Here is a 21108-nt window from a genome sequence, read left to right as displayed (position 1 = left end):
ATTTGTATTTTGATTTTCGAAATGTCCTCCTACTGTTTCCTTAATGGATTCCAGCACTTTCCCAAGTACCGTTTTGACCAACAGGCTTATAGTTTACTGCTTTCTGCCCCTCCCCTTACTTTGGAAACGCAACATCTCTATTCTCTGTTCCAGTCTGCTGGGAGCGTTCTACAAGATTGTAATCTTACAGAATTATCTATCAACACACCTGTTAGCTCGGTAGCTATGTCTTTTACAAATGGCCAGGCTCAGGGGACAAGTCAGACTAATCCTATTAGTTTCTGTACTACCTTTCTCTTGAGATTATTTTAAATTCCCCTGTACCTGTTTTTTTTTAAAGTCTCTTGCATTTCTTCTATTTTCCAGACTGTCTGTATTTTGCTGTAAAGATGGAGAAAGCATTTTGTATCTATGTTCTGTCATTTGTTTGTATCCCTTTTTATCTTTGAAGGGACCACAGCTTACTGTAATTTTCTTGTAAGCTTTCACTTCATTTTTTTCCTGCTGGTTTTCCTTCATTCTTCTTCCTCTTTTTTTAGTCTTCCTAAGTTGGTCTAGCCCACTGCAGATCTCCATAGCCTTAAGCTTTTTTCAATTTAATATCTTTCTTAAATCCCTTATTTTGCCATAGACAGTTTGCCAACCAGCTGTCCAGCCAACTGAGCTATGTGAGTGATTTCACCACTGCAGATGTAATTCCAGTAATGGCTAGAGTATTATGAAGGCCCTGCTTTTTCAACCTCCCCCTCAACTAAGGCACAGTGACTCTCCAGTTAAAACAGCACCAGTTGTTTCTCTCCAATGAGAAAGACAGAAGTGTCCTGTGGAATTATGGCGAATCTCTCTCTTTCACTTTCACTTTCATTTCCTGAAAGATCTGTTCCATTAAGAAAGCAATAGTCAATCATGAAATATCTCCTTAAATGCTGCTTACCTTATAACATTTTCCCAGGCCAGTTTACCTTCTGAGTAATATTGCCAATATGATATAATGTTAATTGTTTTGTATTGTAAGTTCATGTCTAATGGAAACAGGATTGAAATTACCCAAATGAATTTCTTGTAGGGCAGAGAGAAGTAGACTTCTTGCCGGTCTGTGGTTTTGAACTCAAATTTCAAGTGACAAGACAGTTTGGTAACGTGATGTGCCATCTAGACTTCTCACATCTTGTCTCAATTTAATAAAGAACTTCTTGAGTATAAGAATGAACTTGTATTTGAATACTACTTTCTTTTGTTTTCAAATAGGTTCTGAAATCCACAGGACTGCGTACGTCAGATCCTCGACTGAAAGAATGCATGGATATGCTTAGAACAAATGTGCAGGCTGCGTCTGATGGTGTAATGCTGGACAAAGAACTTTTTAAAAAGTAAAGCTTTGTAAAACTGTTATATTCCCTGATCTGAAAAGCTGATAGGTACTGTTTTGATGATCCATTGGCCTTCTAATTTCATGAACTTTATTGTTTGTTCCATGGGAAAGGGTACGAAAAAGGAGGGAGTGAGCGAGCAGGATAGAGGATTTGATTGTTTTTTTTTCCACATCTCGCCAAAATCTTTGAAAAGCATGGGGTTAGTTTTGAAGAAAAGAACTGAGTGAATATATTTTTGTGGAGTCATTAAGTACTCTTTAGTAGGTATGTAAAACAAGTCACTGTGAATCTTGAAACTTTTTGCCAGAACTTGAAGTTTTGGACTGTTTTGAAGAAAATTCTTGTCAGAACAGTAGGTGCACCTTTTTAACTTGAGGCTTTGACAAATATATGTCCCACCCCAAAATATGAAAGATGAGGCTCTTGAACTTTCCCATGAACAATGGGATCAAGTTGTAAAATAATGCAGTTCAAGGTCGGAGCATCGTATTGGTAACTGTTAATGCCAAGGTAGGCTGTTTTTGTGAATGGTATAGTGGCCCACATGATCTCCAAGTTGACTGAATTAATGCTGTCACAATTATCAAATTGTAATTACAAATGTATAATTTTGAAGTATCACGTGAAAAACTTTCAGATGACCAAACGTGAAGCAGATCAACTTTAGTACAAAGGATTTTTTTGAAATAGCTGTTAAAACAGTCAAAAATCATATCCTGGAGTGACTGACAGTAGAAATAGCGGTGAATAGCAGGTTGAAAATTTCTACTGAAAAGAAAGCCAAGAAGACTGGATCTTGAACAACTGACTGCAATACCCTGTCATTACAGAAGCTGTCTTGAACTACAGGAGAGAAATTTAATGTGCTCAGCAAGTTTTTTTAGAAAATACAAAGTTAACCTTTTGACAAAATGAAGAGAAGCCCAGAAATTTTCAGAGAATTGGATCTTTCATTGAAGATGAAGAAGAATGGGAAAGTGCTAGGACCTGATTGACTTAAGTCTCACAAGCAACAGGAAAGCAAGGGACTGAAAAGCTTGTTCTGATTGGAAGCAAAACTCATTATCTGTGTCTAAGTCTTGTCAGGTTGCCAAAGAATTGAGGCATACTAGAACATAAGTTTTATATTGAGCAATCCGTCTTAGAACACATAGTAAATACCATTATCAGAATCCTTATGTTCAGAGTTAGAGGATTTTTGATCACAGATTTCAGGTTCTTTGGGATCCTGATTTTTCTATCCCTGGCTGTACAGTCTGGAGAATATTCAGCTCTGCAAACCCCATGTTTTTAAAAATTGCCACCTGTTTCCCATTTTTCAGTCACTGGAGTGCGGTGGGAGTCTAGAGGCTGATTTGGGAGTCAGGCTCAATGTTCTAGGAAGATTGTAAGTGGATGCCATGTCTCTAGGAAGTCCTACGTGGAAAGCTTGCCTTAGGGCTTCAGCGATGTGATCGAAGTTTTAAAAATAAAATGGAAAAGCTCCCTCCTGTTCTCACCCCAGCTGCTTTGCCCATTTATGCTAAATGATGCTTATCTCCCCATATCCTCTTAGCACTTGTGCAAACTTTTTGTGCTTTCCTCTTCTTGTCAAGGCATATCCACCATGACGGTTAATCAGAAGGTGTTTTGACAAAAACTAGTTATTGTCTATTGATGATGTCACTGTTGTAAAAGATCACTATTTGCATACAAATCCAGTGCATTGAAATTGTTTCAATTAGGCCCTTGAAAACAAAATTCATGTACTCTGTCTGATGTCAATGAACAGTTCCATTCAGTAAACAGTTGGAGTTGTCTCTCAGGTTCAAATTATGACATTACAGTCTGTAAACCACATGTGCAGCACAAATCCTGTAACAGTTTTATATCAATATGCACTCTGCAATAGCTAACATTTCAGAAAAATAAGTTAATTGACAACTATCAGCTCCAGTGGGTTTAAGCACTTCTCATACACCAGAACACCTTTTCACAATCTCAAAAGGTGCCTTACTTTCACTAGGGCAAATCTGGGGCTGATGCATCCACTCCGGTGTCAGTGTGCACATCAGCTGCAGGAGTCCACTTATGGCTGAAGCTGTTCATAGCAAAAGCTTTTGGAACTACATGTCAGAGCTATGTATAGACATTGAAATTGAAATTTTGTGCAGAAGAAAAGAAATAGAGCAGGAACACTACCTGGTACTAGATACAAAAGAGAAGTAGAAGGCATTTCTTCAGAGCTGTCAACACCCCCCCCCCCCCCCCCCCACCCCCCACCATACCTCCCCTGCAGCCTAATGCCCTCAATCCATCTCTCACATACCCCTAAGACAACTTAATGTCGACTTCCACTCTTTCCCTTAACCTGACCATGGCAAATTCATTGAATATCCACATGTACTACATGCACTTTGGAGGAAAAATATATAATAAAGTATATTCCTCATAGCTTGCAATCTAGAAATTTGAGCAACACTGTCTTGGGAAAAGCACTGTCATCAAAAGAATGAGTTTTGACATGTTGGATGCTTCCAAGGGTTTATGTATCTTGTACACACAATCTTCTCTCTAGGTGACGATCCCAACCACTAGTTGCCCTAGAATCAAATCCGTACAGCTGCATCAGTTCATCTGTATCTGTTTTGAGGACAGATTTGGGAACCACCATGATCAGCTGGAGCCTGCCTCTGAAAGTGGGAGATGGTGTGTTTGGGGCATGACATGGGGCTCCCAATCTCCTCTAGCATTTTGGCTGCAACAAAGGTACTCTCCAAAGTGGTGAAAATTGAGGCTTGGGTATGCCTTTGTGGAAGATGAAGGAGCATGAACTATGAAGTATCTTTACAATCCTTGGGAGAAGGAGCCAATTAAATGCTTGATACATATGAACATGTTTTATTGATTTGTATTTAAGCATTTGTTAGAGTCCAATGCAACATGGTCATAAATGCTGGAGCGTGTGTACAAATATTTGAAAGAACTCAAATGTATTAGGAATATTTACTGGAATTGGGTAGTGGTGATTGGAAAGTGCTCAAACAATGTGTTAGACATAGCTGAGCTTTCTCCCTGGCTTGTTTCTCCTTGTACAATGAATGTATTCTTGGAGGAATTGAAGACAGGTGCTCTGTAGGGAGCAAGGAAAGTTGTCAACAACATCTGCTCTGCAGATGACATGCAGTTATGTAAAATCAATTTAAGAAAATAATTGATCAACCTGTAAAGAAAAATGATGGGTATTGTTTATGCTGAACTGGCAGGGAAGTGGTAAAGGTAAAGTTGCCATCGTCCCATTGGATAATAGGGCTGCTTGAGAGAGAGAGAGAGAGAGAGAAATGACTGCTGATGGTGGTTTAACCTGAGGGTCACCAGCCTTCAGGCAAGGGGTAAGATTGAGATTGTGATCTAAATGATAACCTCCACCAACACAGGAATTTGGGAATTGAACCCATATCACATTGCATCACAAGCCATTTGGTTTGATCAAGTGGTAATGAAAAAGAAAGGAATGTTCCACTATGCAGTATCACAGTAATGGATTTGATGAAACATTGACAAGCTAAAAACTCCTCTGACTGCCTGCTTTAATCAAATTTATTCAAACTGTGCTCTTGTAAGGGTTCCATTCAAAGTGTGGTGTATCTACATCATACTAGTTGCAGAGATTCTGCAAGGTAGTTAGGAATGGGTAATGAATGCTGAACTAGACACGCAATGCTCATATCCTAGCAATGAATACATTAAAAAATGTTTGGTTAGTGATAGCTTATTACTATAATTTAAATAGGTTAATATAGCTTCTATAATTTTGGACAAATGTGTATGTTTGACATAGTCATTCTGTGACAAATGTGTATGGAATCTTAATGTCTCGTATTAATTTACAGTAACTTTGGGCCTTTTATGTGTCTATTTTGTTTTAGGTGTGTTGGAAGCAATATTGTACTGCTCACGCAAGCATTTAGGAGGAAATTTGTCATTCCAGATTTTGAAATATTTGCATCCCATATAGATGGTCTTCATGAGAGTGCCAAAAAAATGTCAGGAGGAAAGGTATGATTTGAAATTCATTTTTAGTACAGTAAGAAATTGAATTCTAAACTGCTAAATATAAATTGAAAGGATTTACCAACAGGGGCTAGGTTTTTATTTACCTTTTGATAATGTACATTAAAAAAGCAGCAAAAATAGTTGTAAACTTGGAATGTAGGGTGGTCATGGAAGTAATGCATTTTCTTTGTACGAGCCGTGTTGTTGCAGTTGTAAAATACTGTAACTTTTTAAACTAAACTTGTTGACGAAGCTTGTTCCCCAGTTATGCAGATACACTTCACTCGGTTTTTTTTTTCTTTTTTCTTAAAAGGTTGCTGATTATATTCCACAGCTGGCTAAATTTAGTCCAGATTTGTGGGGTGTGTCATTGTGCACAGTTGATGGACAAAGGTAAGAAACAGAAATTTTATTTTAAAAACTTAGCAGTCTTGGAAGTCTGCTGTTAAGCTCGAATGACTACTGAATATATCGTGTTCATATGATTTATTTTTATTTTTGGTGCCACCTCTAGTGATAATAATAACCAAGATTTACTTGTGAACAGTTCAGTTGTGCTTTTCTTTTTTTAGAAAAAGTTGAATTTTACATTTATATAGTAAACTGTTACAACTAACAAATATTCACATCTATCCAAATAAGTCATGTCTCAAATAACTGAATTCTTTCCTGAAGGTGTTTGCATTAAAACTAACATGAACATTATTTTTAATGGATTCTCCTTTTTTATTTGATTTTTGAGAAAACGTTAGCTTACTATTAAAGGTATTGGAATAAGAATACTTTGTGGCCGTTCCACGTTTAGTTTGGTCATGGCTTATCGGTTTCTTAACTCCATTTATCGACTTTTGGTTCTATGTTCCTTAACCGCGAAAAGAACTATTAACCTATGTTTTGAAAGTTTCCCCCCCCGCCAACTCCAAATCTACAGTTTCACATATCTTTAAATATCTGAAACCTACCTATTTAAATCACTGCTTCTATAATTGAAGTTTAATCTATGTAACCTGTCCTCATAATTTCAACCTCTTTTATATTGGAGATCTTTCTGAATCTGCTGTGCAACAGTCTCCAATGCCAGTGTAGCTTCCAGAGATGGACAGAGCATATGGCTCCAAATATTGTTTAATTGAAGCATTTATGTTTGTAAAATCCATTCATTTGTCTTCTCGTTTCCTTGAGTTGAAAACCATATTCCATTAGTCCTAATTTTTTTGTACTTGTGCTTGGACCTCAAAACTCAGGCAGAACTTGCTAACTATTCAGAAAATACTATTTATCTTCCTTGGACCAGAAATGAATGACCATACATATACACACTTCTATCTGCCACAGTTGCTCTTACTTAGTGGACCCATCATGCTCCTTTTGCAATTTATATCTACACCACATGAGAAGTCAATGAAAATAGTGTTTTCAACATACTTGGATATCCAACATTTTTTCATTATTCATGAAGGTAATGAAAATTTGAGACTAGTTCAAATACCCAGGAGGTACCACTAGTTACGCCATATCAATTTGGAGTATGTACCCACTATTCATCATCTACTACTCTTGCCCCCATCCCCCCCCCTCAGCAGTTTACAGTTTTCCTTTAATTCTGTGTGCTTTCACTTCTGCTGATGACCTCCTAATGTGGAACTTTTTCTAATACTTTGCAGAATTTCAAATAAATAAAATCCATGCATAAATGTCTTTGTTTACTGTGATGATGGCCTCCTGAAAAAGTCAACTAGTTGACAGATAATCTGCTTTCTCTCTGATCTGTTCATATTTGTGTGTGCGCTCAGTCACACTGTCCATCAAACAGATTTTGGTAATATCCCCAATACAAATGTTAGCTGTGTTCTGGTTTCTCTCCCACCTTTCTTAAATAATGGAGTGGCATTAGTCATTTCCTAAAAGCAGGGGAAAACTCTTGAATCAGAATTTTTATGTACATAAATGAGTAAAGCATCCAAATTTTATTACCACATACTTTTAACAAATTGAGATGGAACTCATCTCATTTTGTTTAAACCATCAGTCACACATTCCACATTCTTTTATTTAACCTTGTGTTAAATCTGATAAATTAAGTTTTAGTCTTGGGAATTGATAAACTAATGGCCCCTCTTTTAAATAAGAGTGCACCTATTGAATTAATTATAAATCATACTTCAGTTGCGAATGTCTTTTTCCCCGTGTATAGAATAAATGTATTATGCTGCTTTACTTAACTACTACACCAAATAAAAAGGATAAACACTTACCCTACATATTTGATTACTTTGTAAACTTGTAATGTTCACAGTTGTGGATACTACAATCCAGTCATGGATAAATAGTTTATCTGACACTGGTGGCTTTAAGAACTTGTTTTCTCCCAAGGCTTGTGTTCACCTTCTGTTAGAGTATCTGAAAGCTATAGCACTTAGTGAGCCATTTTTCCCCCCTTTGGTGTCACAGTTTATCTTTGTACTATCTTTTGGTTCCAGATGAAAAGTACTCTTCATCCTTTACATGACTATTGCCTCACTTCTTCTTATTTCCCTCAACTATTCATTTCATCTGTTTGATTTTCCTTCATTTACAAAGGATAGATTGCTTAGAAATGGAATGCTGCAACACAATTGTTAACCTTTGTGGAAGTAAATTTGTTGTATTTCCACATTAAACATGTTCTGATTCACTATTTAGCTGTTTTTTTTGTCCCTGAGAACCTAATATTCGGACCATTTAACACTCCATTCTGGAAGCAGTTGATTCCTCTCTTCCCTTGCCCCTCCACCCCTCTCAACGTGTTCATGACTCAAATTTGAGAAGTGGAACATATCAGCATCAAACATTAATTCTAGTTACAAATGACATCAAGGGGTATGGATATGGTGTGTGAACATGGCCTTGAGGTTGATAATCAGCCATGGTTGAGAATGATAGGGCAGGCTTGAAGGACTGAATCACCCCCTTCTGTTTCTGTTACTAACATTTTTGAGCCAGCTTCAATCAGTTATTAAATGTAGATCCCTCTACTTTGGGAATGGAGCACAGGCAGGCAGTGTGAACATCACCGTCTGCATGATCTATCATTTTGGTCACACACAAAAGATTATCTCCTGTAACATTAGGCTTAGTTTTATGTTTCAGACCTTTCCTCCCCAGGAAATGGATTGGGGCTGTCTTAATTCTTATAGACTGAAGAAACCTCTTTTAAAAGCTTTTTCTTTTGGGTAAAGTGAATTTTTAATATAATTATAAAGAATATACTAGCACCTAGCAATTAGAAAATCTTTGTTCCAAGGGGTTAAGATTGTCAACAATTAGTTTAAGGAAGGAAATTGATTTATAGGAATTTTCAAATGTAATGGCTATCTTCCAAAATTATTGAACAATGATTTCAGTTGCAGGGGCAATTTTTCCCTCATTTGTCCTCCAGATTAATTTATTAACATCTCTCAAATGAAAACACGCAGCCCATACTGTCTTTGTTTAAAGTCTTCAGGTTCAACAGCATTTGCATTTTCTTCTTCAACCTTTATTCAAATTCTTTCCCTTACTGCCCAACTTCCTCCTTGAAAATGAGAGGTTTCAGTTCATGGGACATAAGGTATTATTTATCACTGGCAAGCTTAGTATTTATTATCCATCCCTAACGATCGTTGGGAAAACAGCAGTGATCTGCTTTCTTAAATCTCACTGCATTCCATGTGTATAGATGCTTAACTTTGCATTTTATTGGAATTGATTTTATCTCTATTTTCCAATTTCTGTAGCTTGGAGAATTCAATTTTGACCGTCCCTGAGTGTCCTGTTCTTGTATATCTGGGATGTGAAATCTAGTTTCTGTATCTTACACTTGGGAGTTTCATAGGCAGGCCTGTGTTTGAGTTTTCAGTTGCCATGAACCAGCTTTCTTGAAACACAGTCCTACTTTTCTTGATTTCTGTGATGCTGCAGTGTGATACCCAGTGCAGTAAATGGGTTATGCTTTTGTTTTATTCATTTACGGGATGAAGGCATCACTAGCTAGGCCAGCATTTATTGCCAGTCCCTAATTGCCTAGAGGCAGTTATAAGTCAACCACATTGTTGCGGGTCTGGAATCATATGTAGACCAGGTAACGATGGCAATTTCTTTCTCTAAAGGGCATTAATGAACTATGTGGGTTTTTCCGACAATCGGCAATGGATTCGTGGTCATCGTTAGACTCTAAATTCCAGATATTTATTGAATTCAAATTCTACCATCTGCCATGGCGGGATTTGAACCCAGGTTCCCAGAATATTACCTGGGTCTCTGGTTTAGCAGTGCAGTGACAATACCACTAGGCCATTGATTCCTTACTTTTTCTAACAAATAGAACAGGATTTCTTTTGCAAATTCAAAAAAATCTCGTTTTGATTTCATTAACGTAACCAAAAACTGGTGTCCAAGAGGTGCTTTGAACTAATTGAATTACCTGATTCAATTTATAACGTTTGGAGGACATTCAATTATCTTTTATGTGGATCAGCTTGAAATAATTGGAGCTGCAGAACAATCCTAAAGTGATCATTTGGAGTTGCAGATAAACCATTACTCTTGTGGACTTCAGCATTACATGCCTGAGCCTTTTACACTTGCTTTGTAGTTTTAAAAGAAATCACAGAACTCCCTAAATATTTTGGTCATTTGAATGCATGAAGTAGATACAATAGCAAACTTGCTATTTTCTGTCTACTTTCCTAGACTGGCTTTGGATGATGAATGTTCACTACAGATCTGTTGAGGATCCAGTGTGTTTGCTGCAAGTAGTGAAACTTATCGATTTTGAGGTGGAAGAGATTTCCCAGTGTGATAGAGATGGGTTTGGAGGCAGGGTGGCTGAGAATTTTTTTCTTAAAATGTGTTTGGGTTGTTATCATGGCTTTGCTTTCTTCCGTCTTTCCTAAGGGTGGTAGGAAACAATGTTAGGAACTCCTATGGTCGAGGTGTGAGATATTTGAGGGATTTTACACGTGGATCCCTTCTTTATCAAAAAGGAGATTAACCCCATATTGATTCTCTCCTGGTAGTTGGTGAGAGAACAATGGAAGGTATTGCATTTGTGTGATTGACAAGTATCAAAGTATTGATCGGCTACCAGTGAACTGTTTCAGACATGGCTGGGAGGGAGACTGCTTTTCCAGGAACCTCCTGCTGTCTGATTGCCAGCTCCTTCGAAGGTACTTCTGACTAGCACTTCATCTCACTTCAGACACACTTCCCTCATGCTGGCTTTCAGGGTAGCAGTTTATAATTTAATCTCTACCTCTACTGAGAATCTTGATAAGGCACTTAGCAATGTTAAATGTTTCTGAGAGTAACTCAACACAAGCACCATCTTCACAGCCATGCACCCTTTCACGAGGAAGAGAGGATGGCCACTGATGCATTTGGTCGGAAGGCTAATTCCCAACATGGTATCTGCAGATAGAGAATTCGATATCCTGATATATACAATCACCAGCCATCTTGGGAAGCACAGGTTTTCGTGGCAACTGACAGTTCTCATCCTTGGTGTTTGATATCCATACGGATCACTGGAAAGGCTAACACTTTACCATTGATCAATAAGATCTCCTCTCCTGCGACCAATTTGTGTATTCTGTTCTGCAAGGAAAGAAAGACAGAGGTACATGTGGCCATGTTGGTTTGTGTGCAGATGAGTGAAAGTGACTATTTCTGTTAGCTGTTCAGATAGGCATGTGAGGTGACTGCGAGGTGTTGAATGTGTGAAACTGCAAGGTGTTTATTTGAGGCTTGTATTGTATTTTGGAGTGGGATTTGGTATTTACCTGCTGTGCTGTCCTAATGACCTAAATTTTCTTGGTGCACGGCCTTCGAGTTGGAGGGGACACGTTGATGCTTCCCTGTTTGTTTTTTTTTTTGGACAGTTCTATCCAGGCCTTCTCTGTTAGGAAAGCTGTCCTGTTTCCATCTTTGGTATAGCTCATCCCACCACAGCATTCCAGGTCTCTCCGTTCCTGTGGGTGTTTATAGTCTTCCAAAAAAAAACTCCAGCAATATGTGCCTCCTTAAATGGAAATCATGCCTCCAACAAAATGGCCCCCCCACATCATCCTCTCTTTGTAATTGGTTGGGGAGTCCTGAGGTGGGCCCTGAAATGGCCTTTCAGGGCTACTGACACACAAATATTTCTTAATGCTTTACCAGCACTTGGGCAGTAAGATTTCTTCTCATATTTGTTTCATAACCCTGTCTCCATCATTATAGCATTTGTTAGTCAATTATCTAAACATTTTTGCAAGATGGTTGGTGGTCAGTAAATAGCTGCTTTAAGTATATGGATAATGGAGTTAGAGCTACACAGATACAATCTCTTGTAAATAGAATGCAGAAAAAGACTGAATGTTGTTGAAATGAAACAAAGAACAGCAAATGCTGAGCAGGACAGGCAGCTTTTAAGAGCAGATAGTTTTGCCTTACAAATACAAGCCACTTATGAGAGTTGGACTTTGCAGAATGTAGTTCTATGATTGCCGCCAGCGCTCAACGCATTTATCAACATTCGTTATATGTGAGGCTATACAGAGAAAGCCGGCAATTTTACAGTACTAGAGGTGGGTGGCGGCACTAATAACAAACTTTGATCTTTATACATATCCTGTACTTACAGTGGACTTTACTACAAGATGATTCTCTGATATCAGTCACAACCCCATGATTTTTTTCATAATGCCACGCGTTCTAGGTGCATAAGAATTTGAGTTATAATGCTTCCTAATAACAGATGTAAGTTTCTTTTGTAAAGGTAGTGTTAAAGATTTTGAATTCCAACTGAGTGATTTCCCTAGTGGAGTGAGTAATAAATCGAGTTGGAATGAGCTGAATGAGGAATAGACCTGACTTTGAAGAGGCTGCTGACATGATTGCATTTTTTTAACCATTGAAATGTGTCATCAACAGAATTTATGGTACCCAAAACAGAAATCCATCCATCCTGAACAGAAATTTCAATAATTTTTAAAAATTCGCATGTCTGGAATCTACAGTATGTTTGTGGATCTACTCATTCATCCAGAGTGTAAATGGTAATCAGACGGCCTCCTCCATGTCTTCCCTTTCTTTTGCCTTCACTTAAATGAAGACATAAGGTCATCCTGAAATGAAGCAATTACCAACTTGGAAACCAATGAATAACAGGCTTTTAATCCCCTCGTATGGCTGATGTTATGTACCTATACAAAGGCATCCATTGATTAATTTTCTTATTTGATAGTGTCATCATATGTTGCTTTGCTTTTGATGCCCTTGTTCACAGAAACTTTATTTTCAAAAATGCTGTGACTGTGTTTCTACAGATTCTCCATAATGGCTAGAGTGACAGTCAAGATAAAATTGCCACATTGAGCATTTTAGAGCAAATTTCTTGATTGTAAATTATCCAATGACACACCAATGTAAAATTCCATTACACTGCTGTGAATTTAGCCAGGCCCAACACATAAACATGGATTCAATTTAAATTTGGATGCTTGTGCTGATTTACAAGTATGTATTTGTGTGTGGAACACAAGGGGTAGATGCTTCCTACTGAAATACCCCTTCCTCTTAGTGTGATGGGAAATAATTTAAAATATCTTTGTCAGAAGTAAATGATAAATTGTACCCATTTAGAAACACTGTGTGGAGGCATTCCGTCTGAATCTCTGATCCAGGAAAGGCCCATTTTGTTGAGATGCTAGCTATTGTATGCCTTTGGAATTAATAGGGAGCTGGCTTGAGGCCCTCGCTTATCAATGGTTGTTTAAAGTATGAAAACAGCTGGTTGATTCTTAATTTGTGATTGATTGTCAAATGGATGCAAGTGCTATTTGCTTGTAATGATAGATAAGACCTATATTTAACTGGAGTATCTCTTCGGCTCAGGAGACTGAAATGGCAAGCCTTCACTTTGCTGCTCTTTCATATCAAATGAGTTTGAAATTATCCTCCCTTCTGACCACTCCTGGGCTTCATGTGATGGTATTTTTGTAATGTAAGAATTTTGAATGAAGTTATCCTTGAGTTTGCCTTTAAATCATTTTATTTCAGTTTAATATAACTGCACTTTTGAAAATGTAACCTAAATGTGATTTGGCATTCTATTGATTTTGGACCTCAGCCAAGCATGTTTGAAATATTCATTTTTCAACTATTAGCTAATTACTTCAATGACAGAATGCTTAAAGACTGAGACAAATACAAAATTATGTAAGCTTCAAAGTAAGGCTTCCTTCTTTTTAGAGTGGAATTGTTCAGTTAAATGTTCCAAAACTGTGGTGATCATGTACATATGATTTAAATTCCTAGTCTGTTTGAGACAGGCTGTCATCCAAATACTTCTGAAAATGAAATTCTGCATGAATCCTGTAATGCATTGAAAATTATCTTTCTTTCTGATTTAGTAAACCTTAATTAGGAATAGTTTTTTTCAAAAGGAAATATTGCTTATTCATCTCTTGTGCTTCCTAAAATTGATTTTGTTTCAACAAGCTATTTCCTATTTTGGAAAGAATTTTAGAACAAAGTCTCTATTTGGGAACAAACAGGAGGCTGCAGGTTGGAATGTATGATATATGATACAATATTTTTCCATTGTTCATGCTTGCGTTATTGAAGTGACCAAACAGAATTAATCATTTAAGTGGCATTTTTCGTGATTCGTTTGTCATGTGCTAGATAAACAGTAAAGTTTTTCAATTAGTACTGATTTTGTAATTTTTTGTTTAAAATTCAAGATGATTAGAGGCTGGGCACAAGTTTTTGCTTTTGCAGTGAAGGTTGGGTGGAGAGGGAGGAAGAGAGGAGAGTGGGATTTTGATGGTGTGAAAATTAAAATGCTTTTTACTCCACAACAGATCAGAAAAAGTGGATTACTTTAATTGTTTTCTGAAGGACAAAGTCGTATAGCAATGTACTAAATCTAAAATGTATCTTTCATTTAAAAATGCAAATTTGTACTCTTATTTCCTCTCAAAAAAATTTGAGATGCTGCTTTTGCATTTCATTTATATTGATCTATGGCATGTCCACATCAGAACAAATCATACTCTATTTTTAAAAAAGGTCAAGTGAATAATGCATTTAGAATTAACTGTTTTATATACTATCATAGACGGTAAGGTTCCATTTCAATATAACTGTACATTAATGTAAACAGTTTTCATTGAAGAAATGAGTGCTGCTGTTTGTAGCTTTTGTTATTAATATGAGCCCTTCTCAGGAAGCTGGATTTTTTTTAAAAAAAATCCTAGATTGTGAACTGTTTCTACTGTGGATAACTTTGATTTTATTTAATGCAATCTTTTGGTTATATTTCTTCTTTGACGTTATTTAGACTGCAGTGGTTCCATCTGGCTTTAGTAGAAGAAAATAGCCGAAATCACGTGAACCTGCAATAGACACATTGTTTTATCCAATGGCTGAGAATGAATCTATATCAAATAATATGAACTAATTCAACTAGCTGACTTTTGGGTTTGGTTGAATTGTTGAATGTGTGGGGACTTCAAGTGACAGCAGAATCTGGATCTCTTCAAACTCCTTGAAACTGAGTAGAATACTTTACTGTCAAGTATTGCAATTGCCTAATGACCACTTGGTAAGACTTTGGACAGTGACCTTTACGTGTGGACCTGTATTTTAGAAAACCATTGGAAGAGAATAGTGGAAAATTGATGAAAGGAGACAGGTTGTTTTTGCACTTTTTTTGAGACTTCTGTTCTTTTTACCTGTTTTTAAGTCGTCTTTATTTCTTATAGTCTTTCACCTCGGTGGAAATGAACTTCAGCCAGGAGAGCAAGTGGGTGGAACTGCATACTCCTTCACAACTTCAGTGTGCCAGACTTCTGTAAATGGCCATAAAGGAGGTGTGTGTATACACAGACCAATTCCCAATGTTTTGTTTTTTGCTTTCATGGATATCTTGAAAGAGACATCTGAAAACCAATATAGATCATTTGATACAATTTACAATTAAAGGTGCAAGATCAGTAGCTGGGAAGTCGCTGGTCTGCAGCAAAAACTTTGGTCTGTCAATCGGAATGTTACACTTCCTTTTTACACAGCAGTGAATCTAAAGGAATTTCTGAAAACCTTGCACAGACTGGTTACTGCATGTGTGCAGTGAGCATGATCTGTTTGAACTTGGATATCCTTTTGCTTTTCAGCAACTGAAGTGGTATGGAATTTCCACTTCTCAGTCTGCTCAGGTGTTTGGCTGAATTACATTCATTGTTCATCTCCACTTTTGCAACCTACTGCCCCTGTTACACTGTAAAACTTCAGTGAGTGTGAATCCACTTTTTGCTCCATAGTGATGCAAGCTTGGGTTCCCTTTCTTTGTGTGGTATGGCATTGCTTATCTGGAAAAACCTGTCTTGTACTGCAAGTGCTCTGTATCACTTAAAAAAAAAAATGCTTTGCGCTCTTTTCATTCTCAATAAATGGCACAACACTCTACGGATGCATGAAATCAATATACAGAATGATGTCTTTCTCTAAGCCAACGCAACATTTAATTTTTGGCTTGCCCTGCTTTTAAATAAAGCAGCCACTGTAACAAGTGGTGGATTATAGCAGGAGTGTGAAGTGATCTTCACTGTTGGGTGTACAGCTGTTCATTGAACCTGTTGCATTCCTACAAGTCCATGAAAAAGCTTCAAGCCTGATTTGGGATGATATAGCATCTGTTACTTTGGAGGTACAACATTAGTCTCCACTGTTGCTAGCAAGATTTGGTACTGTTTTAATGTAAATATTTAAATAATGTTTAAATCCCTAGATTAGGAAAATTTTGCTTCTTGTTATTGATTTGTTTTCATGAAAAAAATGTGTTGCACTGCAAACATGTTTTTCTAAAGTTTTAATGGAATCATTATATTGCACGAACTTGTAAATAAATTGTAAAATGTATTATGAACTCTGGTTTTTAATACTGAACGAGGAAAAATCAAAAGAACTAAGAATAATAGAAATTTAAAACAGAAATTGTTGGAAAATCTCAGCTTTAGCAGCATCTGTGGCAACAAAGCCGAGTTAACGTTTTGGGTCCAGTGACCTTTCTTCAGAACTGCAGTTTAGCTGAGATTCTCCAGCGATTTTGGTTTTCATGTTCTGTAGTTTTTAATAACTAGCATAATATACAAAGATGGGCTTTATTTTGTAAAACTTGAAGGTACAATTTTTTGTGCTTAGTGATAAATTGTAGAGAAAAAAATTGAATAGGGAGAATGTCGTGGCCCAAATGAATTTGTGCAATTACTTGTCCCATTAAATGATGGACAGTGAAAATTGTAAAGATTGAGTGTTATATCTGATTTTGCTTTTTGCTTTGTTCAGGTGTATATCATACATAACAACAAGAAAAAATTAACTTTTATTTATTTTTTAGCTTCTGGGTTGTCGGTGTTTCTTAAGTATTCATGTTTAACTTTATGTACACAAATCAGTTGTTACATCACTTACTACGGACTAGAACATGCCATCAGGTGTGCTTGTATGTATTGCGCTCCATTAAAGTTGATACATTTTCTGAGAATATTGTTTTATGCAAATAAGGTATAGGTAGTTAGAAACAGACCTTGATTTAACTACTCAAATTTGTGTAGTCGTCGTAAACTTACGGTGCTAGTAGATCAGACTGTTGATACAAAATGCAGACATGGGGTAAGCATAGATTTTGCAGACCAAACACGTTTGAATTTATACCAATGAATTGAAATGATGTGGCTTACTTCTATTTCCTGGTAATGGGTTTAGTGACAATGCATATTTCCTACTTTGGGACCTTTTTTGTCATTGACAGTATTGTTAATCTAAATGATTTTCTGCAAGAATTGAACTGCACAAATTCAATTTTGTGAATGTGTAAAATTAGGCACAGTAGTACCTGATTGTAAGTTGTGAATGTGTGTGCAATATGCACAGAATTTATTCAGTTTTTTTTTTGTGCAATTGATGGTATGCAACCTTAAATTGATGGTGTCACCACTGTTTTAAAGCCCAATGACATAACTGACATACCCTCTTCACCTCATACACCTGAACGTTGATTTTAAAAATCAGGAAGAATGTTCCCACTGTGGCTCTGTAAAGGACCATCTGCGGGTCCTTTGCTAGTTGACAAGTTCATTCTATTGATATGATTATGCAACTGTTTGGTGTTCTGTATTGTGATTTCCCTTTGTAGAAGCCCATAGGCAATGGTGTGGCAAGTACTGATGGAGTTTTTGACTTTAGGCGTCTACTCGGGCATGTTGCTCCAAAACATGGATGCACAAATAGGCCTTTAGATTTAGAATAGACCACAAGTGAGAACTGATCCATTTTCTTTTTCTAGCTCAACTGTGGTTGGAAAAGTTACTTTTTGTGAAATACAAGTAGTTAGATTCGCAGTTTTCCACTTAAAGTAAGTCTGCAACCTGTCTGTTACTGCCATCAAGCTACTATATAACAAATTCCCTCTTGCTTTCCTTTTAATGACTGTGTTCGTTTTCTGTGTGCCTGTTGTCTGGTCTTGTTCTGTTTTTATGTTGTATTTTTGCAGAGGCTCCAGCATGCCTAGTAGAGGTTGTTACATTGTAGTGGAAGACTGCAGATGGCTTGGGGGATGTCCTAGCAGGCCTGGCTTCACAATGTTACATCCCATCATGCAACATTATGGACTACAAGTTTTGATGAACGATCATTGTTATAAGCCTGAAACATTAATTTTTTTTTCACTGCTACCTCATTTGCTAAGTGTTTCCAGCACTTGTCTTTTCCAGCATCTGGAGTGTTTTTCTCAATGACTGGTGAGGAATGGAAGAACTCCAGCAGTGAGACAGATTGGGAGGGTGAATGCTGTCATCCCTTGAGTGAACAGCAGGTCCATATGCTATTTGACTTTTTTCCCCCCTCAGTGAGCTACCTCAGCAATGCTATTAACCAGATGGTGGACAAGTTCCAGGATTCTGGAAGTCACTGTGCACGTATCTGTAGCTATGATGAAAACAATCTGAGCTTCCACTCTAGATTCTAGATGTTCAGTGGCTTCTGATTATGATACATTGCCAATGTCAGCTGTGACATCATGGTTGAGTCCACATGTGTGCCAATGGAGTTGACCATGTCAATTCCACACTGGGAAAGATGGCTCCAAACTCTGTGGTAATCCCTATGAAAAGGTGGTGCTGGACTTCACTATGCTACTGGACATTGCATACAGGATTTCTGGTAGGACACTCGGTACACCAAACTGTTCATTGAATAGATCAGCCTCCTGTACCCTCCCCTTCTATATTCCTGTCAGTCAACTGCAGCAAAACATGTGATTTGCGTAGATTGTCTTTTGAAGAAGAACAATGCAGCATAGGAACAGGCTATTCAGCCTGCTGAGCCTGTGCTGACACATGATGCCTCAGTAAATTAAAATCTTTTTGTTTCTATGTGGTCTGTATCCCCTCATTCCCTGTCTAGTAATGCATCTGTCAAAATACCTGTTAAACATTGCTATTGTATTTTTGTTTACCACCTTCTTTGGCAATGCATCCCAGGCGCTTACCACGTTGGTGTTTAGGAAAAAAAAAACTTGCTTCTTGCACATCCTTTAAACTTCCTTGTTTTTACCTTAAATCTGTGTCACCTAGTAACTGACATTCTACCATGGTGGAGGGGAGAAAGACTTCAACTTTCCATTCTATCCATGCCTCTCATATTGTAAACTGCTATCAGGGCATCCCTCTGCCTCCCACATTCAGGTTTATGATGTTGTTTAAATTGCCCTCAGCATCTGACCTTGTGTATTGAGTTACATTGTTGTCTTCATACTGTTTATAAAACATAAAAGCTGATATAGACCATTCAGCTCAATGAGTCTACTGTGCTAGTTAGTGCGATCATGGCTGATTTTGATAATTCTCAACACATTTCTGCTTTTTCCCCAACCCGTGATTCCTTTAGTGATTTAAACCTGTCTATCTCAGCTTTTAATATTTTTAACAATCCAGCATCTAAAGTCCTCTGCTGTAAAAATAAATCTATAGATTTACTCCTAAGAGAAGAAATTCCACCTGATCTCTGCTTTAATGGGCAATCCTTTATTTTGAGATTGTATCCTCTGGTGCTGGACTCTTCCACAAAGGGGTACAACCTTTCTGCATCTGCCCTATGAAGCCTTCTAAGAATTTTGTATGTTTCAATTAGGTTGACCCTCATTCTTTTAAATTTAAATGTGTAGTGGCCAACCCATTTGATCTCATGTTATGCAACAATCCTTCCGTACCTGGGAGCAACCTAGTAGTAATCCTGATAGAGTGCCTCTAGTGCCGTTACGTCTTTCCTTAGATAAAGACCACAGAACTGTTCGTGGTAATTGAGCTGCAATCTGATTGGTGCCTTGTACAATCTTGGCAAGACCTCCCTATTTTTATGCTCCATTCCCTTTTGAAATAAAGACGAATAGTTGCTCTCTATTTTCATATTCTGTTTACCTTCCTTTTTGCCCAATAAAACTGGATGCTAGCCTCAATTCATTTTATATATGAGGACTCAAATCACTTTTTGTGCTATAGCTTTCTGCAGTCTGTCTATTTAAATTATGTTCATTTTTCCTATTCTTCATGCCACAATGCATAACCTTACATTTTCCCACATTATAAATTGATCACGTTTTAACCCACATGTAACCTTTCTTTATCTCTCTACAGACTTTCATCTTCATCACTTACCTTACCATCTGTTTTTTTTTTGTTGTCTGCAAACATGACTACAGTCCACTTACTTTACTCATTCAAGTCATTAATGTAGAGCCTTAGAGCCGTGGAGATGTACTGCATGGAAATAGACCCTTCGCTCTAACTCGTCCATGCTGACCAGATATCCTAAATAAATCCAGTCCCATTGCCAGCATTTAGTTTATGCCCATCTAAATATTTCCTATTCATATACCCATCCAGATGCCTTTTAAAAGTTGTTGTAATTGTACTAATCTTCACCATTTTCCTCTGATACCTTGTTCCATACATGCATCACCCTTTTGGAAAAAGTTGCCCCTTAGGCTGGTTTCAAATCTTGCCCTGACCCCACCTTTAAAGCTGTGCCTAGTTTTGAATTCCCCCACCCTACAGAATAGATCTTGTCCATTTACCTTATCCATGCCCCTCATGGTTTTATAAACCACCTATGAGGTCACCCCTCAGTCTCTGATGCTCCTGAGAAAATAATCCCTATCTATTCAGCTTCTCTCTGTAGTTCAAACCTGGAAACATCTTTTGTAAATCTCTTCTGAACCACTTCAAGTTTCACAACATCCTTCCTACAGCAAGGAGACCAGAATTGCATGAGGGTATTCCAATAGTGGTCTAACCAATGTCCTGTGCAAAAACGGTAAGGTTACATTTTTAAACAGCCATTCAGCTGCTCTCCTGCTCTGAACTCCCACACTGGTTTCTCCAAAGTCAGCTGTGAATATAGCTGCTTGGTTTTTTTTTCTTGGAATGAACTCCAATGTCCAGAGATACTTGGAACCAGATGGCGAAGGCTTCAGCCATGCAGTTTATTACTGGGTCAGTTAGCAGTGTAGGTTTCTTTCTCGGTTTGAATCGTTGCCCATGTGTTCACTGCCCTTGTTGTCTTCCTCCTTTCTAAAGTGCTGTTGGTTTGATTTCTTTGTTTCCATGAAGTTCCCAAATAGTGCAACAGCTTGTAAAAGAGT

At 37.5% G+C, this 21108-nt stretch overlaps 1 protein-coding gene across 4 annotated transcripts in view; it reads left to right on the top strand.

The window, feature by feature from the left end:
* The window catches only part of glsb (glutaminase b), a 118758-nt gene that overhangs the window by 20499 nt on the left and 77151 nt on the right, over positions 1-21108 (top strand). For 2 of the 4 annotated variants that reach the window (XM_048534279.2, XM_048534281.2), the window contains exons 3-6: positions 1249-1370; positions 5282-5411; positions 5722-5801; positions 17755-17823. In XM_048534279.2, coding sequence (XP_048390236.2) covers positions 1249-1370; positions 5282-5411; positions 5722-5801; positions 17755-17823 — 401 coding nt within the window. Of the gene's footprint in view, positions 1-1248; positions 1371-5281; positions 5412-5721; positions 5802-15194; positions 15284-17754; positions 17824-21108 lie in introns of those variants that run through there. The other 2 variants (XM_048534280.2, XM_048534282.2) reach the window with 2 other exon arrangements.

The sequence above is a fragment of the Stegostoma tigrinum genome, chromosome 7 (assembly GCF_030684315.1).
Source record: "Stegostoma tigrinum isolate sSteTig4 chromosome 7, sSteTig4.hap1, whole genome shotgun sequence".
In the NCBI taxonomy this organism is placed as follows: Eukaryota; Metazoa; Chordata; class Chondrichthyes; order Orectolobiformes; family Stegostomatidae; genus Stegostoma; species Stegostoma tigrinum.
The sequence above is the reverse complement of the archived record's forward strand: the minus strand, read 5'-3'. Positions and strand labels throughout refer to the sequence as shown.